The 20,725-nt window shown below is 37.8% G+C and overlaps 1 protein-coding gene across 11 annotated transcripts in view; it reads left to right on the forward strand.

The window, feature by feature from the left end:
• Nucleotides 1–20,725, forward strand: part of PER2 (period circadian regulator 2) — a 46,789-nt gene that overhangs the window by 17,403 nt on the left and 8,661 nt on the right. For 9 of the 11 annotated variants that reach the window (XM_053952168.1, XM_053952169.1, XM_053952167.1 and 6 more), the window contains 16 exons: nt 609–677; nt 3,765–3,919; nt 4,426–4,547; nt 6,055–6,256; nt 7,733–7,784; nt 9,114–9,256; nt 9,458–9,536; nt 13,849–13,955; nt 14,626–14,779; nt 14,958–15,066; nt 15,603–15,734; nt 16,870–16,966; nt 17,497–17,653; nt 17,736–17,863; nt 19,346–19,519; nt 19,771–20,034. In XM_053952168.1, coding sequence (XP_053808143.1) covers nt 609–677; nt 3,765–3,919; nt 4,426–4,547; nt 6,055–6,256; nt 7,733–7,784; nt 9,114–9,256; nt 9,458–9,536; nt 13,849–13,955; nt 14,626–14,779; nt 14,958–15,066; nt 15,603–15,734; nt 16,870–16,966; nt 17,497–17,653; nt 17,736–17,863; nt 19,346–19,519; nt 19,771–20,034 — 2,144 coding nt within the window. The remainder of the gene's footprint in view (nt 1–608; nt 678–3,764; nt 3,920–4,425; nt 4,548–6,054; nt 6,257–7,732; nt 7,785–9,113; nt 9,257–9,457; nt 9,537–13,848; nt 13,956–14,625; nt 14,780–14,957; nt 15,067–15,602; nt 15,735–16,869; nt 16,967–17,496; nt 17,654–17,735; nt 17,864–19,345; nt 19,520–19,770; nt 20,035–20,725) is intronic. The other 2 variants (XM_053952173.1, XM_053952175.1) reach the window with 1 other exon arrangement.

Below are 20,725 nucleotides of genomic sequence, written 5' to 3' on the forward strand. Positions count from 1 at the left end.
GTAATATATTTCATAAAGAAAAGGTCTATGGTGTTGGTGTTTGCATTGCCAGCATAATTTGCATCTTTTTTCTCATCACTGAGTGTTTAACTTGCATTATTCATTTATTTTCTTGTAAACCAACTTTTAAAACCTGATAAGAATCAGTTGATTCTTATGTGTGAGGATGCAACCATGCTGTTTTAATATTTTCAATAATAGTTTACTGGACAGAGCAAAACTATGTTAAGAACCACCTCTCTAGTAGACCTGTGAGGACCAAGGTGTTGGGACTCAATGATCCTTATGGTCCTTTCCAACTAAAGCTATTCTGTGCTGCTTAGATAAATGTTTACAGCTTTAGTGCCCATTTGTTGTACCATGCAGAAACTTTTCAAATTTGGGGGTCAGGGTTCGGGGCTTTTGTGTGTTTTTGTCAGGGCGTTTTTTTGGTGGTGGTTTCGGTTTTTTTGTTTGGTTTTTTTGTTTGGGTTTTTTTGCTTATTTTTTGGATTTTTTTTTTTTTTTTAGGTAGCCAGTCATTAATAGGAAAATAAAAAGCTACAATGAACAACAAATTTTTTGTTAGGTTTTCAGATATTAATCTTCTTCTCTTTTCCTTATTCTAGTTCAAGCTCAAATGCGTTTAGTCTGATGATTGCAAACTCTGACCACAATCAGTCCAGCAGTGGATGCAGGTAAATTAATGGACATATATTTTTCAGTAATATGCTAAATGCTGAAAACTAAATAATGTTGTATTTTGGGTTTTTTGTTTTGTTTTGCCTCAACCTGAATGACTACACAAGACATCCTGTCTTTGATTTCTTCCTGTCCGTAATCAGTCACATCTCATATTAACCACTTGATTAAATTAGAGCTTTTTGTTGCTGTTCCATGCGAGTTGTGTGGTAACCTTTGAAGTCATATTACTTTGTTTTGATTTGGTAGCTTAGCTCTGTAATTTTTTTTGTGGATCCTTTTGACTATTGCTTCAGTTACAGTGGGGTTTTGTAGCTCTTAATTTTTTTTTTTGCTCTTCAGAATTTAGTCTGAACCTGGTGGTTTGTTAAGATCAGAATTCACCATTGAGCTGGGTTGTTCCTGGGTGTCCAGCAGCTGTATCACCTGCCTCTCCTGTGTTCCATTTGCTGGGATTCAAGGCCCCAGGGTGTAATGATAAATGATACACAAACACCTGCTGCAGGAATGAAACCCTCTGTATGGACTCTGCTTCTGTACCTCATAGCCCTGAAAAGCCTGGTAGCTTGAAGGCTTATATTTAGACACTTCAGAGTACCCTGCTGACTTGTTTTTTTAAGTCAACTTTTAAGTCAGATCAGGAGATCAAAGCCTGGTCCTGAGTAGATCAAAGCTATCTAGCTAGAGCATGTTGATGTTAAGACCCATATCTAAGACCTGCCTACTTAAATGTTTTTCTACCTGATGCAGTTCCTAGAAAAGTGGCAAATTCAAATTACTCTTATGCACCATTTTGTGTGTGTTCAACTTATTTTCTGTGTCTGCCTTGCATGCACCTGGAGATTTTGTTCCATGCTGTATTTTCATCTGGAAATTGTGATCCAGTGTTTATGTTGCTTAGTGTGAAAGAGTGAGCCAAAGGCATTTCTTAATCTTTGTTTCCCATTGATTTGGTTTTCTTCGCTGTGAGATCTTGGAGGGTTTTAGTTAGTACAGTTTTTTTGGTGTTTCAATTTTAAATTTTATTAATAGCTCCCTGCTCAGAAATAATTAAGAATCCAGATAGCAGTGTATTCTCCCCAGCCATCGGGCACTGTACTAGAGGGTTACAGAGCAGAATCTGATCATCATTTGGGAATGGGAGACTGAAGATATCTAGAGAATGATCTTCAAAGAGAAGACTAAAATAGTCTGATAAACTACATATTTTTGTAGGCTTGATCTTTGATTCAGACTACAGGGTTTGCGTTCAGTATCAGTGCCAACCAACAACTCTAGTTTAATATCTGTAGGTACCTTTCCATTTACTGTCCACAAAAAGCAAAATGAAAAGCTCCTATCTTTATAAACTTGCTTATTCTGTCCTCTGCAAGTCACACCTTCCCTGTGGCTGCCTGCTGTGCCTGGTGCTACTGCACGCTGGAAAAACATTCTGGAGTTGTGGAACTTATTTTCTAAGAATGTCCATCTTCCGTATTTGCTGCTGCCGTAGGCTAATTTGGAAACGTTTCTCTTTTTGCAGAAGAATCTGACCACTGTTATGAAGCAGTCTCTACTCTGAGAGTACAAACCAGCAGTATGCTCAGTTATTTCATAATCTTTCCTCTCTTTTTCCCTACTGCCAGCATGAAGGGTTCTTCTATGAAACTCTGTTAACAAAGCCCTGTTTGATTGCAGCAGTCTGAACTGTCAAGCCACGTTGTACACGTGATTTTAATACACAGTATGAACATCATGTTTCCCAAGGGAGTACTATAGTCTTTTGTTTGATCCCTTGCCATTAGTTCTTGGTACAAAATGGCCAGTGAGTAAATGAACGCTGTGTGTCTCACAGTGCATTGTGATGGAAGCAAGAACAATGTGTATTCTCTAGTACAGCTTTGTCACTTTGCAAGCATTTTTGGTAAAATACCCAACACCTGTCAGATGATTTATCTACCTTTTCAAGCTCTTAAAACTTCTCAGAAAAATGTTCACAAATCCTCTTGAAAATTACTTGGCAGCTGAAGCTGCTTTTCTTGCCACTGCAGTCAGGCAGTGCAGTTGCCAGGACTATTGTTTCCACAGCAGTGCCCAGGGTAACTTCTTACAGATTATCAGCCATGACAATCAGGTGTTAAGAGAAGACCTTCCTTTGGAAAGGGAGAAAATTTCAGGAATATTTAAGGACAACTCTATAATCCTGTTGATAATTGTGAATGAAATGATCAGCTTTTAAAATCTCCAATGCAAAAGACAAGGTGAATTATCATTTTAACTCCTTCCTATCCCTCTGCCATCCATCTTTGTTAACCTCTCCCTCACTTCCCTCACCTCCTTTTTTCTTCCTCTGTGATTGTGTCAGCATCTCTCAATAATGGGGAGAGATACCAGGAACTGGAAAGGAAGGTGATGACTTGGCACTGATAGTCTCTGTAGTTTGTCCTTCTCCACTGAGACAGCTCTTCTGAACACGCACCTGAGACCTGTGAATGCAGCTTCTGTCTCCAGCCTCCTCTGATCTTTTCCTTGCAAATTCAGTCACGGTTTCCTTATCTTATTTAATGTGTTGCCATGCTTAGGTGGGATATGTTATTCAAAGGATTTCTCCATTTGTTTTGTTAACTTGATGCTTTCCCACTGCCATTCCCTTTTCAGGGACCTTTCTTAAGAGAACCTGCTCGAACAGGAGGTGAAGACTTCAATGGACCTCCTGCTTCTCTCCTTTGGAGTCCATGAACATTTCTGAGTTTGATTTTGAAAAGAACTAAGGAAAATAACACTAAAAAGGGAAGAGGGGGGACTCTGGCAAAGAAAAAAAAAAAGAAATTCTGTGGTGCTTGGGCATATGTACTGCTGCACATACAGAGCCCATTTTACAAATACACTCCAAGTGGTGGTAAATCTTTCATTTTAAATGGTCACGTAAGAATTTCCTTAAGTTATGGAAACAGATACTGAGTGAGTACTGGCAAAGTCAATGAGATTAGTGGTAGAAATTGATGTGGGTGACAAGTGCCAGAGTACATTTGAGCTTCTCTGAAGATGATGTGTCACTTCAAGCACTCAAGTGATGTTGTGTTTTTTGTTTTTTCATCTTACAGTAGTGAGCAGTCCACTAAAGCCAAAACACAAAAGGAATTGCTGAAGACACTGCAGGAGCTGAAAGCTCACCTTCCTTCTGAGAAGAGAGTCAAAGGCAAATCCAGTGTCCTAACGACGCTGAAATATGCCCTTAAAAGCATTAAACAAGTTAAAGGTAATAAAGTGTGGTACTGCCTAGATAATGCCAACCTGGCTAAAGTGAAACTTTCAAAATAGGAGATTAAATAAACTTGCTCTACACAGAAAACTGTACTATGACTGAAAACCTTTCTAACCAAATATTTTCATGTTGTTGCTATTTGTTGGCTTTTGTTCCTTTGGGAGTTGAAGCAGCTCTCTAGAGGCTTGATGGTTTACTGCTGTTTGATTGAGTTAGAAAATTGACTTGAAAACAATTTACGGTTTCATACTGTTTGAACTGTTAGACTAAAATACGTGACCATTCATATATGGGTAGATTAAGATGTGTACATTTGTTTGAGTTCCTGATGAGGAAGCTCTACCAGGGAAAATGATGTATTTGGAATAATGCCTAGATTTCCCAACTGCCAACTTCCCAACTTCTGCATTTATGCCAAAAAATATTTTTGCCATTTACTACTTCTGGGCTGGGTGTTTATTGATAATCCTGATTATAAATTGTTTGTTGTTCTCATGTAGCCAATGAGGAATATTACCAGTTGTTGATGATTAATGAATCCCAACCTGCTGGTCTCAATGTATCATCTTACACAGTGGAAGAAGTGGAGACTATAACCTCAGAATACATTATGAAAAATGCAGTGAGTATGGTGCCTTGAGTCTCAGTGTGTATTGAAAATGTTTCCTGGAACTGGAATTCTCAGGCATGCCGCCTTCTTACAAGGGAAGGGTTGGTAACTGGGCCACAAAGCTGAAGAAACTGCCTTTGTGCCCCTAAGGGGATGTTAAGAAACTGAACTTTTTCAGACTTTGCAAACTTGTTTCTGTCAGCTAGGTGGGAAAGAAGTAGGCTTGAGCTCTGAATTGTACCTTGTGCCTGGAGACAGTGGTGTGACACATCTTTTTGTCCAAAGTGATCCTGAGAGGCATCATTAGGTTTCATTTCAGTGCACTTGCAAAAGTTGGAGAGTTAACTTTTTCCAAATTTTAGTTGAGGCACATGGTGAATCACTTCAGCTTATTCTTATAACTAGGAGTTATTTGATGTTTTACCAGTTAGTATGACTGAAGAATGACAAAAGTACTGGAAGCACTGTGTCATTTTCTGTGGGATTTGTCTGGTCTTTGCAACTTTTACAGGCTTTCTGTGAGGTCCAGTGATGCTGTGTTCTCATAGAGACAAGAACAGCTAGGACCATCACTGAAGTTCTAGCAGTGAAATGATAACTTGAATGGTTTTTTAAATTACATTTATTTCCGTATTACTAGTATTTTAGGAATAAGTTATGGAGTCTTCAAAAAATAATGGCATCTAAATGTATTAGACTACTTCTACTATTTTTTTGAGCTGCAACCTCTGTTTGAATATATGAAGTCTGAATTCTCTAAAACTAGAGCATGGTGAGGGATGTTCCATGCTTGAAGTAGGTGGGTTTTGTTGAATCTGTGAATAGTAAAGGCTGCCTGCAAGGTGAAATAAATAGGAAGTGTAGAGCACAACTGAGAAATTCAGCCAAATATCATAAACATTGTTCAATTAATGTGAATACCTCTTTGTGAAAGCAGTGTTCTGCTGGCAGCTCTTCAGTTGCTGTGCAGTGTTTTTGAATGCAGAACTAAAGGTTGTGACGCAGGGAGCTCCTCTGTGGCAGGAAGAAAAACAATACAAGTGTGTAGGACTTCTTCCCACCTGTGTACTCATTATTTTTTACCGAGTGGTTTGAGCCCTTTTTTCACTTTTTGCGGATGCACCAGCTAACACAAACAGCCTTTCAAAAATGCCTGAATTTCATACATGTAAATCATGTCTGTAACAAGCACAGGGAAAATGTGAAGTTATATAGCTGGAAGGTCATTAATTCTTAATTTGTAAATTCATTCTGCATCATAGAACTGTAGACAATGATATTTAGGGCTTGTAATGCAGTAAATAGTAGTGTATTATTCTTACTACATAATTGAAAAATATTCTGTCTACTTGATGAGCAGGTTCATTGTGTTGAACTACATCTGTAATAAAATTAAATTTCCTTAATTCTCATTTTGAACTTACTAATGTTTTTATATGTTAGATGTTTTTCTCAGAAATACATGCTGCACTGAAGAATGTTTCAAACGGTCTAAGTAATTTGATATTTTTGTTTTTAGGATATGTTTGCTGTAGCTGTTTCTTTGATAACTGGGAAAATTTTGTACATCTCTGATCAAGCTGCTTCTATTCTCCGCTGCAAGAGGGGTTATTTTAAAAATGCCAAATTTGTGGAGTTCTTGGCACCTCAGGATGTCAGTGTGTTCTATACTTCTACCACGCCATACAGATTACCATCATGGAACATTTGCAATAGAGCTGGTGAGTGGGCTCAACAGCAGATACTTCTCTGGCCTTGCAGTCACACAAATTCAAATACTTGAGCTGATTTTGAATGTCCTTCCATCCTTCCCCATCACTTCTGGAGGTTGTAGCACAGGGATATTGTTAGAACACCTCTGAACAACACTGGGTGTACAAATCTATAAATCAGCAAGACTTGTCTCTTGGTTAAAAGTTTTCTCAATGTCATTATTTGTCAGTTCTCATTCCCCTTTCCGCGAGATGATGAATGAAAACAAAGTAGGAATTCATGCTGAATGGTGAATTTACTTTCCACTTGTACTAGCAATCAAATGGAAACAATTTTTCTTCACATTTTCTCTTCTCCAAGTGTAAAGGGGACAGTACTCTGTCTCTTTCCTTTTAAAATTGTTATGATTTGAATACTGGACACCTTGATTATGGTGTAGAAAAAGATATTTCAGCTGTCATCACTGTGTGCTCACCAAGTGCAATCACAGCTCTCTTCTTCCAGCCTTAGAAAAAATATATTAGGCATAATTACTGGTGAAGGATCAGATTTCTCAGGGCACTTGGTATTTGTTTGTGGTAGGACTGTTTTACTCATGTACCTGCAGCTGTTAGTAATTGAGAAATATCTGCCAACTGCTTCAACTAAACACGTGAATTCAAGGTCGGCTCTAAATGTTTGAAATTCCAATCCACTGCATACTAAATCTGTGAAGTAAAGACAGGGTGTGAAGCATATTTAATCTGAAAAAACAATCAGCAATAAACATATGCTAAGCAATGCATACATAAAACAGGTCAAAAGGGACCTTGTGAGGTCTCCAGTGCAACCTCTGGCTCAAAACAGTGGTAAATGATATAAAATCCTAATTACTCAGTTAGGCAGGAATTTTATTGGTTTTGCTTTCTTGTTTATGTACAGCCTCAAATTTAAAAAATGCAGTAAGTAGACATGTGCACACTCTCTCATGTATTAGCTGCCAGACAATATAATATCCAAAATACTGTGCACTGGAAGCCTTTGAAATGCCAGAGCTTCCCTTGGAAATCAGTGTGTGGCTGCTCTGGAAAAGGAGGGAAATAAGCTTAAGACATGAGAAGAAGCCTTCAGGAAAAAGAGAGAAGAGGAATGCTAGGAAATGTATTTGGTGGTCAGATTTGTAGTCCTAGATAACCAGACATTTCTGGTCATTGCTATAAAGTACTGTGAAAATGTTGATAAGAGTAAGCAGCTCAAAGTGGAGAGCTGTTTAGATATGTTTAGGAAAAAGACTTGATAAACAAGGAGCTGTGATTCACATGCCAGCCTCAGAATCTCAGTGATGTTCAGATTTAGTTGCTTGTGATATACATTCTTTAACCAATACATATGGAGACTTCAGGGCACATTAAAAAAATGTATTATCTAAGGAAAAGTTAATATACTAAATATCATCATCTTCTAGTAATTTGTAACTTGTTATGAAATATGCTTAATATTTCTAGAGTCTTCCACCCAGGATTGCATGGAAGAGAAATCTTTTTTCTGTCGCATCAGGTAAGACAATATTGTAAAGCTTAGTGTTGTGTTATGAAACCAAGCATTACATAAGTATTTGACTTTTATAAGAACCATATGGTTTGAATATTTCATGCTTTTTCATAATGTGATTATAAAGCAAAACATATGCACATCCTTGAGTTGATTAAGTGTAGCAGCTACAGAGAAAAGTGAACTGATTTCGGCAAGTTCCATCTCAGAAGTTAATCTCTGTGAGTATTCACCTTTGTGCCATAAAGGAAGGTGGTACAGCATCTCCTCCTGCTCTGGAAAGCCTTTGGCTCATGTAAACAGAACTGTTCAGCACCTGCTTCAGTCTCCTTCATTCTAGAAAACCAATGGCTCAAATTTATTCAGGTTTCCCCTAGGAAGATACACGCAAGGGCTACTGGACGTGTCTCTGTTGCAGTTAATAGAGGACACAATTATTTGGTTTGCTTTTCTTCTTTCTTTTTCTGCCCCAAAGCATTCGTCTTTAGTTTTGGGGTTTTTTTATTTATTTAGAAAAGCTGGCAACTTAGTTCATGTTCTTTCTTGTGCAATTTGATTTATTTATGCTTACTGCCTCCCTGGCAGCATTTCTGAAGCAAAAATAGTGGATCCAAGTATTTAGTTACTTCTGGAGTAAATAAATACTTATTATTGAGGTATGAATAAACTTGAAATGAATTGGAGGTAATGCAGTGCTCCAGAGCGTTGCATTGGATGTACTGTAGAAGTACTGCTGGTGTTACTGGAGATTTTTTGTCCAACTAACACTGGTTTCAAAAGCTTTGCTTTTATTTAGCTCTGCTGTTATAAACTTAATACAACTGATTTTTCTTTGGTCACTGTGTAAATGGTTGTTGTTTTCATAACTATGTTTGCATTCTGGTTAAGCAAACACCTGTTATTAGATATTGAGCCTTCACTGCTTCTAAACTGGAATAAATATTGATTAAAAGATGACCTTTGTGTTAACTGAGGGGATATAGCAGTCTTCATAAAAAAACCCTGTAAATTCATCCTTCTGAAGGACAACAAAGTGACTTAATTTTATTGTGTGAGCTGGGTTTTCTATCAAACTTCCATGTAATGCTGTTGTGGATATTTGTTTCAGGCAGCAGAGAGAACAGCACAATCCACGTGGAAGTTGGTACACAAAGGATACCATCAGAATTAGGTTCTCTTCCACAAAAAAATAAAAAAATCAAGCTAAGATCTTGGGTGCTGTTTTAGTAGCTAATATGCAGTTCTTGTGTCATGAGGGAAATACAGTGGATAAATTAAAATTGTATTCAGCGTAAGATGAATCTGTTGAAATAATTAACTCTCTTTAATTATTAGTGCAGGAAAGGAGCGTGAAAATGAGATTTGCTATCACCCATTCCGGATGACCCCCTACCTTATCAAAGTGCAAGATCCAGAAATAGCAGAAGACCAGCTTTGCTGTGTGTTGCTTGCAGAAAAAGTCCATTCTGGTTATGAAGGTAATCCTTGAGTGCAAAAAGACTAGTTTGCTTTCCTAAAACTAAGAACTGTTGAAGCTTTATTAAAGTGAAAGAGAATTGTGTCTGTTCTCTGTCCTTGCTGCTTCCCTGTATGCTCTTGGTCAGAATTTTGGAGTGGCAGCTTGAAGTAGTATATATGCAAAACCCCCAGTTGCTAATATGCTTTTATTTTTCTCTCAGCACCCAGAATTCCTCCTGACAAAAGGATTTTTACAACTACGCACACACCGACCTGTTTGTTTCAGGATGTAGATGAAAGGTAACTTACAAAAATTATTTTTCAATTTACTGATGAGCAAGCTATCCAATATCTTTGCAGGATTTAAGGTGTCTATATGGGGTTAAAAATTATGCAACTACCGAAGGGTGTTTAACTTAAGAAAAGTACATCCCCCCCATTTTCACTATGCATGAGAGCACATTAAACTGGTATTTAAATGCCTGCTAACAACTTGTTCTTCTGCTTTCCCTCCCTCTTGGGAAATTCTGGACATAAATTCAGTCAAGGAACCTATTTCAAAAGAATTCCTGTGCTGCCAGTTATTACCTGAATGAGACATTTAGGTGTGGGTTTTTAAAGTTTGATTCAGCAAATATGCTGCTGTTGCTCTCTGCTGGCCCAGGTACAACTAGAGGTACAGCTTTTCAGTGCAATATTACATCTTTTTTAAAAAAGGTATATAAAAATGGTTCAAATTACACTGGCTGAAGACTTCAAATTGCTTTGACAGTCATGAAAGCTGGTTAGGTTAAGTATTTGCATCCTAAATTAGAAATAAAAATGCCACCTGTGATCTTAATGTATATACAAAGACTTTAGGAACTGAGGTCTAAACCAAGCTTTCATAGAATCATTTAGGTTGCAAAAGACCTCTAAGATCATCAAGTCCAGCACTAAACCCTGTCCCTAAATGCCTCATCTGCACATTTTTAAATACCTCTGGGGATGGTAACTGCACCCCTTCCGTGGGCAACCTGTTCCTTGACAACCCTTTCCATGAAGTAATGTTTCCCAATAGCCAGTCTAAACCTGCCCTGAGGCCTGTTCCTCTTGTCCTGTCACTTTTTCCCTGGGAAAATCAACTCTCTCACCCTGTTTGCTGTTGTCTGCAAACTGATGGAGGGTGCTCTCCATCCTCCAGGCCAGATCATGGATGAAGACATTGGGCCCAATCCTGAGCCCTAGGGACTTGACTTGAAAAGAGAATTCACCTATTCCTGAGCTGAAAACACTACCTTTCCCCTTCCTTTTCCACTTTCCTTGATATTTTCTTTGTGATGGTTTCTGCTATTTGGGCTGTATATTGCACTGCATTTTGATTTTTTTCCTCCTTAGCAAAAACTAAGCTACAGTGGTAACACCTGACTGCTGAGATTCTCCCATTTGTTTTTAAGCATTCCAAGAATGCTAAAATTTTCTTTGTAGGTTGAGATGGGGGGGGATATCTTCAGATGGAGTAAGAGTATAATGGACAATTTTGAGATTCTGTGGAATTTTTGGGTGGAAATTTAGCTTCTGAAAAAATACTTAATTCTTGGCAAAATCCTTAAATGCAGCAGAAGAGAGAGGGACTGGGGAAAGAGGTTATTGTGATGTTTAACGAAGATGGAGTCAAGCTAAAAAGAGCATGTTTGACTTCTGAAACATTGTGGCTGAGTTCCTGTAGGATAGACAGTGTAATGCTGACTAACTGTTTTTCCATGCTGTGGTTTATAAAGTCCCTCTAAACAGCTCAGGTTGATAAAAGAACTACTTGATCCACTGTAGTTCTGTCTTCTCCATGGATTTTCCTCTCTCCTTTATTTCCACACACACTTCAAGCCAGCTGCAGAGTGGGTTTATCTTTACAAAGAGGCTGAGGGCTCTGTGTATCCACAGCTCAGTGATGTCCAGTAGTCATTTAACAGAAATGGCAAAATTGCTGAGTGGAGAGCCTTGCCCTTATTCTTGGGCTTGAGTGGAGCAAGTCCAGTAAATCCTTCCTTGTGAATCCTATGGAAGTTTCTTTCCTGTTCGTTTGATGTTACCACTTGTTCTCAAATACCATTTTCTAACACTTGCAGTGAGGGTTGATTGCATCTTGGTCTGAAATTAGGACTTTGTGTCATTTATTTCTGTTCTTGTGATTGTGTAGTTGATTTTGCTTTTAATTATTTAACTCCTGAGAGCATTGGCAGTCCAATAAATGTTTACCAAGACATGCATATGCAGTTTGTTACTCTTAAGCTCTTCAGGGTTTGGTGGAATACGCAAAGCAAGAGATTCTTAAAGAAAGCAGAGTCTTAATATTTAAAAAGGTGCAACTGAGCACCTGCTGTTGACTGAGTGTTGTTCATAACATAGCCCTGAAACTGTTGCTTGACTTGCATAAAGTTAATTTCTGTAATCAGTATGTGTTCATGGGTTGGAAAAATGCATATTTGTCTGAACTCTGCAGGTTGATCTCTGCATAGAGTATATTAAGTAAAAATAAATATTTTCTTGATATTAAATGGATCATTCCTATATGTATTTGTCTTAATATATTTGATACTTCATGCATTTAATGGGTGTAAGTAGTTCACAGTGAAATGATCTTTGTAAATTAATTTAAAGCAGTTCTGTGTGTAACTTACAATAATAATATAAAGATACTTCTTATTCATGTTTTTTGACACTTTAAATGTCATTCTATAAAACACAAACTAAACTTGGCGGCGTCTCCTCATCAGCCATTCTTATGCCACACATGTATTTGCATTCGTAAAATTAATTTATTAACTTAACCTCTGAATTTTTATGAGTTATTCATTATGAGGATGAATTCATTATAATGATGCCAAGATAACATTCTCAAATACAGCATTATATGAGCACAGAAGTGCTGGTTGGAAGGGACTGCTGGAGGTTGTGGTTCCCTCCTTTTGCTTGAAATGAAACCTTGCCCAGTCCTGGCTAAGGTCAGCTGTGGCCTTGTCTCAGTAATGCCTGAAAACCTTCAGAGACAGAGATTACACAATCCGTATGGGAAACCTCCTGTTTTGCACTGCTCTGTTAAAAACCTTTTCCTAACATCCAGCATCAGCTTTCCAGACTCCAGTCTGGGACCATTGCCTGTAGTTTTATTGTCTGGCACCATCAAGAAAATTTAACTCCATTTTTGTGACTCTTCTTTCCAGCAGTGTGGGAAGCTCCTGGATCATTTTTCACTTCCCTTTTCATCAGAGCAGGCAAGGCCAGCTCAGTCTCACATTCTAGATCCCTGACTTTCATAAAGCAGGTGGCAAACAGAAGCAGTGCTGAACAAAGCCTTCTTAATGGTGTTATTTGATGAAGTCCTGGCTGATGCTGTTTGGAGTTGACTGAGATTTTAAAGTCCTCTAGCAGAACAACTTTTCTCATGTGCTTTGAACTTGGCAGCACTTCTAAATGTCAATGTGTCAAAGTGATCTGGTTTGGTATGAGTTCCATGCCAGTTTCTGCTCTGTTGCTTTAGTTCATCTACAAGCTTTTAAGACTGATTATTAAACTAATTGCTTTGGTAGTAAGGCATTAGTTGCTATCCTCTTTTCCCTCTCAGCCTCTTTACTGGAAGGGTATGCTTGATGTTTTGGGGAACTGATGTAATTCCAGTGGGTTGTTGGAAGTGCAGTGTTGAAGGCGTTTGCTGCATAATGCTTTTGAGTTCCTACATGGCACAGATCCCCTGTCTGGTGCACTGGGGCTGAGTTCTTCATTAAAGCTGTTCAGATACTCAGGTATCTCCCTGCCCTTGGACCTTTGGCAGTAACTGGGCCTGGGGGAAGATGTGCAGCATTTTGAGCTTACAAGATGACTTGTTGGTATCTGGTAACTTAAACATCACTTGAGTAGTGTTGACTTAGTACATTTTTTTTCCAAAGCACATTTTCAGTGGTTAACCTTCAGGGTAAGGTGCAGAGTGGTATTTGTGAACTTTCACTCTTTCTCCTTAAGGCAAATGCTTGAAGTGTTTAGTAAAAATTATTTCATCACATAAATTAGTTTTTCACATCACTAGAAGTGGTCATGGATAATGTACAGGAATTCAGTGCCATTGCTTTTAATTCTCTGGTTAATAAACTTGCTCCCTTGCAGCTCCTCTGAGCTGAACTCTTCACCTGCCTGTGAGAAAGTTGTCTTGAGTGCTGGTCAGCTCCCCTGGTGCTAATTCAGCTGTGGTAATCCTGTGATCCTTAGCTATGGCTCCCAGCCAAGGGATTGGGGTACTATTTACCTTCATGAGAGTTTTACAAGATTTAACTTTATTAATGGTCTTTTAAAATTGGGGTATTTATCCTCTAAAGTTCGGCAGCAAAAAAAAAGACAAAACTGCTCTAGCAGACTCCTTGATTTGGTCTCTAACCACCACCCCCCAAACAAAGCCTCCCTTGTCCTAAGTGTATGACTTGTTAACTTGGCACTGCTTTTTCACCAAATCTAAACTTAAAATTATTCTCTCTCTTCACAGGAAAAGCAGCAAAGAAAGCTTAAAATTAAAACATTTCAAACATGAAATGTACATTTATTCTACTTGATTTTTATTATGTTTTCTTTGTCTTTCTTTCTCCAGAGCAGTACCTTTGTTGGGATACCTACCTCAGGATTTAATAGGAACACCAGTCTTGGTGCATCTTCACCCAAATGACAGACCCTTAATGCTAGCAATTCACAAAAAAAGTATGTAACCTCTTACTGTGGCAGAAATACACATTTTTTTTCTTGAACATAATTATAATGACTACAAATACCTCAACAAGTAGTAAGAGAAAATTAATTGTGACTTAGATTTTTTTCCAGAAGTAAATACTAAATCTTTTACTGCACAACTTGATTCTTAATGCAAATCCATGAAAATGAGAAATCAGTTTTGTACTTTCTAAGAAGCATACATATCTATTGTAAACAAATTGACTATAAATGAGTATTTAATACATAAATGTATGAAATGAATGAGAAATAAAGAAAAAGGTATGAGAATGGTGTGATAGGAGGTGTCATATCTTACATGATGCTCTTTCTTATTTCATGGAGAAGAAAATAAGAACCATTCTGGCAAAGTTTGTAAAGTCACTTCTTCAGCCTTCTTCAGTTTGTTGTATTCTAAAGGTGATTTTCTTGACCATAGTCAGTAAATTATGAAGATCTGCTTATTCTGGTAGCTCAGTATTTCTAAATGTATGAATGTGCCCAGTATTTGTTCCCTCAAGTGTCATCTTCCTCCATAGTGAGGAAGTACATTGAATGTCCATCCCCTCCATGAATGTACAGTTCATTGTAAAATCCTGAATTGTTATGTGGAATTGTGCCAACATTAATCTGAAATTTCTGTTTGAATCCTTCATTGCAGTTCTTCAGTATGGAGGGCAGCCTTTTGACTATTCACCAATCAGGTTTTGCACTAGGAATGGAGATTATATCACCATGGACACCAGCTGGTCCAGTTTCATCAACCCTTGGAGTCGAAAAGTTTCATTTATTATTGGGAGACACAAAGTTAGGACGTAAGTCAGGATATTTTTGTTTTCCTTTCCCTTAGGTTTACCTAGAGATCCTTAAGATGAGGGAACAGAATAAGCATTAGATTCTGTGTAGGATATACAGGTGGTAAATTGAAACTGTGGTCTCTGTGGTTGAAACACTTGCATTTGCAGTGAGCTGGTGTATGTTTGGTTTGTGCAGGGGTCCCTTAAATGAAGATGTCTTTGCTGCTCCCAACTACACAGAGGACAGAATCCTTCACCCCAGTGTTCAGGAGATTACAGAGCAGATCTATCGGCTCCTTCTGCAGGTACAGCAAGGGCTTTGCTTCTTCCTGCTCACATCCTGCTGAGGAGAGACTCTTTGTCTTGCTGTGACATTGCCTTTGGCTGCTTCTGCTGTATTGGAGTTGTTGGCTACAATCCTGGGAATTCCTTGCACTCATGATTACCACACAAGACTTACTGATGTTAAAGCTCCAGTTGATATCTTAAGAATTTTGTGTAGTCATGAAGTCCTCCAGACAAACAAACAAAAGAAGACCCAAAAAAACCACCAAAACCACCAAAACAAAACAAAAAAAAAAACAAAACAAAAAAAAACCCAAAAAAAACCCCAAACCAAAACCAGAAAAATAATGAAAACAAAAAAAAAAAAAAAACAAAAAAAAAACAACAACAAAAAAAAAAAAACCACCAAACCCTAGGGAAAAAAAATCCCCCCAAAAAACCAAGTAACAAAAAACCCAGTGTAAAACAAAATCTCTTTTCCTGACATGGAATTACTGGTGTCCTGAGGGGCGTGTGTGTATACATACATACTTTTTTTTTAATGTTGTTTTAACAGCCTGTACACAACAGTGGATCCAGTGGCTATGGAAGTCTGGGTAGCAATGGTTCACATGAGCACTTGATGAGTGTGGCATCCTCCAGTGACAGCACAGGAAATAATAATGAAGACAGTCATAAGGATAAACCAGTAGGTTTTTAATTTTTGTCATTCAAGTATGTGGCACAAAACATACTAAGTGGGGATTTTTAACTTTTAGAAATAACATTTTCAAACTAGAAATAGGAGAAAGGATAAAGAAAATGCTATTTTTTTTTTTTTGTTTAATATAGAAAACCCTTTTGTCTGAGGGAATAAGCATTTCTGGTGTAGATGAAGCCTCAGGGTACTGAAGCACAGTGATAGACATGAAAGTCAGTGTTATAAAGAATTTAAACCTGTACAGTGTGTTCACTTCATCTAATGTCTGTTAAATGCTATATGCTGTGTTTCTTGGAAGACCAGCCAGATATGTGAAAGCAGTTTCTTTTGGGAGGGGAAAGTCTGTAATTTACTCTTTTCCCAAATAAAAGTAAGAAGATTAAATGCAGTAATACCTGCATAACCAAGGGGTAGCTTGACCCTGATGGCTTTTCATGTTGCAAAAATACAGAATTTATATAGAATGAAATAAACTGAATGGAATAAAACAATTTTCTAGTTTGTATTTAGAACTTTACTTTGTGTTTAATTCTGACAGCCAAACATTTCCCTTGATAAGTTGCATTGCTTTTAGGCTAATTCTCCCAAATCTGATTTGTGCTTCTGTGATCAGACTTTGCAGACTCCTGCTCTTGCCAAGGTGGTCACTTTCCTGGCTTTCAGTTCTTAAACACTCTCAGGATTTCTTATTTAACAGGGAAATAGATGCCTGGCATTCCTTCACTATTTCCACAGACAGTGAAGGCTGCTACAGTCCAGTTCTGTAACATCCTGTCAGTGCTTGGTTAGACTTTGAGGTTTTTTACCAAGTGATAGGTTGGTTTTTTTTCCTGAAGACGTCTTTGTAATGGATATTTTATATTTTCCTATCCAAGTTATTCAGACAGATTAAAAAAAATACAGAGTAATTGTTTACAGGATACATACTTTAAATTTCTTCTCTTTCCAATTCCAAATTTCTGCAGCTGCACAATAAAATTGCATATATACATATTTCTCCTGTGATCAAACTAATTGCAAGATGGAGATTAACTGAGGTTAGATTTAGTCTACTGAGGAATCACTATGCATAATGTTTTATGTCAAAATTAGGAAATAACTGTTCTTCCCAAACTGCTTTCAGGAGGTTTGTCAATATGCCCGTAAGGTCAAGAATAAAGGACAGCATATTTTCACTGACAGTAAAGCAAAACTGGACTACAAGAAAGAGTCTTTGGCAGGTAAGACATGAGCAGTTCCTAGTCTCTTGTGCTGGTGCTTTGGATAATATGGCAGCAGGACTTATTTCTAGTTGAGCTCTATCCAGTGCATAAAAACAGCATTTTATCAATTCAGATTATATTGTCCTGTGTCTCCCTGTGCCCAGGAAATATTGTGTTTGGCTGTATTGAATCAATAGTGGTTTAACACAGTTAAGGCATGGCCTAAAGCTGTTGTCTTGAAATAATTTAAGTGGGCACTAGAATTGTCCTCATCCTGAGTGTGTTTCAACCCTAATGATATATATTCTCTTATAGCCATAGTGTCTATTACCTTTGGATCCATATGCAATATAATTAAACTTTATAACTCCAAGCACCCATAAGGACAGGGAAATGTTTACATAATAGTCCTTTATTCGTGCATTACAGTGGCTAATTTGTGACCTGCTAAACATGTAGAAATGAAAAACTTTTACTACTGTTGCTTTTGGTGGAGTTTGTAAGGATTTCTTGTCTTAATTGCATAATAGCAGTATCTCTTTCCACAGAGAAACAGAATACTGCTGGTGGTCAGGTGAAAGGTGTAGGGGGAAAGGATACTGCAGGAACAGTTGCTCCAAAAAATGTGACTACTGAAGAGCTGGCTTGGAAAGAACAACCTGTGTATTCCTATCAGCAGATCAGCTGTTTGGACAGTGTCATCAGGTGAGCAACCTGTGAGTAAATTACTCTTGACCTCTGGACACAGGACTAGTATGTCTAATATTGCTAAATCTTTGCATTTTAGGTACTTGGAGAGTTGTAATGTGCCTGGTACAGCAAAAAGAAAATGTGAGCCTTCAACAAGTGTTGCATCACTGAGTTCTGGAGTTCATGAACAAAAAGCAGCTGATAATTCTATCCAGCCATTGGGAGGTAGCTCTACATCACAGTTTTTTCATAGCTATGTTTTGCTGGCAGGCAGTTGGATGCTATTTCTTTGCAGAATAATGATAAATGTATCTTGGGCATGACCTCATAGCTTCTTTCTCAGTGTTTTATGTTGGTGATTTAACTTTCATCATTAATATCTTCGTTACAGTTAAAATACTGAGTAGTTGATGCATATCATATGCATATCTGGATTGTAGATGTAATAAACTAATTTGTACTGTGCAAAATACAGTAGGATTTTGAGGTTCAGGACTTGAATGATTATCAAATGTAGGAAGTTTATTTCACTGTTGGGACTTGTAAGAACAATCAGCTGAAGAACCTAGCTGCTAATTATTTGCAACAAAAATATGCATATTACTTTTCTGCTTAAAAAAAAAGGAACAAGAGAAGGTTAAATGCATTGGACTGTTCTGTGTTTTATAAGATGTTAGAACTCAATGTTCATCCATGAAGACAAAAAGCTGAGGATTACTGAGGCAAGCTGTCTAAAGAGTCTGCTGCAGACAGAAACATTTAGTTAATTTTTTAGGCCTTAGATGTAGCATTTGACATAGTCCCTTGTCTGGATGGGGAGCTAGATGAAGATTTATAACTGGTTAATCCAAGGACTGTGAGATTGGTAAAGAACTATATGCAAATGAGAGATTTGCTCATTCTACCTTGTCATTATATGGGGCTGAAGGGAGAGTGTCCAGTGGAGTTTCTCAAAAATTGGTTGTGGGAATGATCTTGGCTATTTGATGAGCTTCAAAAAGAAGTTCTAATGCAGCTTTTAGAATCAAATTAGAAGGTATCAGTAGACCAGGAACAAAGAGTCCTACAGCAGGGATTGAAATGCTGTAATTTGGAGTCTCTGTGGTTCTGGTTGGCAAGAGATGACATGGGTCACCAGCTCTTTGCTCCAATGATGTCTGAGACAGATGAAGTCACCAGTCAGGAAAACGGCAAACTTTGGATCTTAATTATGTGTTACGGAAGTATTCCTATGAGAGGAGGAATGTTTTAATGCTGTTTTGTGAGGCACTGCTCTGACCTCTGCTGGATTACTGTGTGTAGCTTTCAGGAGAGAGAATTTTAAATAGCTGGATGCTCAAAACAAAGCTCTTACAGTAACTAGCTAATGAAAGAAATCAGTGTACAACGCTGTGGGAGCTGGGGAAACTTATTCTTGGAAGAGGCTAGAAAATTTCTTCCAAAACTGTGCTATGAAAGAAGAGTGGAGACCAGAAAAAGAGGAAAATACCCTTTATTGAAAAGGTTTGGTTTGGTGGTATATGGGCGTAGAAGATTGCATTTGTTGCTCCACAGTCATTCTATTCCTGGAATGTATAAAGTAAAAAGCTCACTTTTTTGTCTTGTCAAGCACATTTTGGCCTTTACTGTTTTGCAGCCCTAGCAGCATGTAACTTGAATTTGCTCTTGTTTATGTTCAGTAAGCTGCAACTTTATTACTTTTAACAGATCCTGCTGTGTTGAAGGCTTCTGGTAAATCGAGTGGTCCCCCAGTGGTTGGTGCTCACTTAACATCTTTGGCTTTACCTGGCAAGCCTGAAAGTGTTGTGTCTCTCACCAGTCAGTGCAGCTACAGTAGCACCATTGTTCATGTTGGAGACAAAAAAACACAACCTGAATTAGGTAGGATTTTGCTAATATTTTTTTCTTCAAGATGGCAAGTGCTAGCAAGTTCAAATTTCAGACATGTGAACAGCTGATGTCTGCTTATGATTTACATTTTCTTACAGCCAAGATGTTCTTAGGAAGTGGAATAAATAGGGATGGAACGTGTAATCTTAAACTTGCAGCAAAATTATTACAGAATTGTAATACCTTAAAAATGCATGTACATTTTCTTTGCTTCATCTTCGGTATTTTGCCTTCTGTTCCAGTAGAAATGATAGAAGATGGTCCAAGTGGAGCAGAAATCATAGATGGCCAACTTCTTGCCCCTCCACCCAGCTCTGCGCACATAAGTCAAGAGAAGGAGCCGTTTAAAAAACTGGGACTTACAAAGGAGGTCCTTGCAGTGCATACGCAAAAAGAGGAGCAGAGCTTCCTGAACAAATTCAAAGAAATAAAGAGATTTAATATTTTTCAATCACACTGCAATTACTACTTACAAGATAAACCAAAAGGACGGCCTGCTGAACGTGGTATGGCAATAGTTTTCACCATAAAACTTGTATTTATATCGAAAGTCAGTCCTGTTGGGAAGGCATTTCCATTTTTAGTGTTTTTGTGGGGCCGGTGTGAACAGTGACAGTTGCATGCTATTTTCAAAACCCACAGAAAAAATTTCTGACAAATCTTTCTAAAAGATTAAAGTGGAATATTGCTTTTAGTGTCACAATGGACATTTTAGTAACTAATATTTTGATTTTTGTAAGTTCTCTATACTATTACTGTCATGCATCTACTCTCAAGGGACAAAAAAATCCTGCTTTAGAATGTTTGCTTTACTGTATCTGTGCTTGTATTCCCTTGCTTTTCTTTTCCTTCTGTCTTGCCATCTGTCTTTTGTTCAGATTTGTGGTTTTGTTTTGTTTTCAGCTCCTTTGTTTTCCAGTTTTCCCCATTCCACTGTTGTGTAATTGGTGAGACAATTTGATAATTGTCTGGTTGCCTTTAAGGTAATAATGTGATCAGCAGGATGGAAATGGCAGAGACTAGCAGTAACAGTGGGATTGTTTTGTTTATTAGGCCAAGGAGCTCTGGATGGCATTTTCAGAAGTGCTTGATATGATCTGTCGTTGTTCTCATTTCAGTCTTTACTTGACTTGGAACAGAAGTGAGACACTGCTAATCATTTTTTTCAGATTTTTATCTTAATTTTTTAATTTAAAT

This window comes from Vidua chalybeata, chromosome 10 (genome assembly GCF_026979565.1).
Source record: "Vidua chalybeata isolate OUT-0048 chromosome 10, bVidCha1 merged haplotype, whole genome shotgun sequence".
Lineage (NCBI taxonomy): Eukaryota > Metazoa > Chordata > Aves > Passeriformes > Viduidae > Vidua > Vidua chalybeata.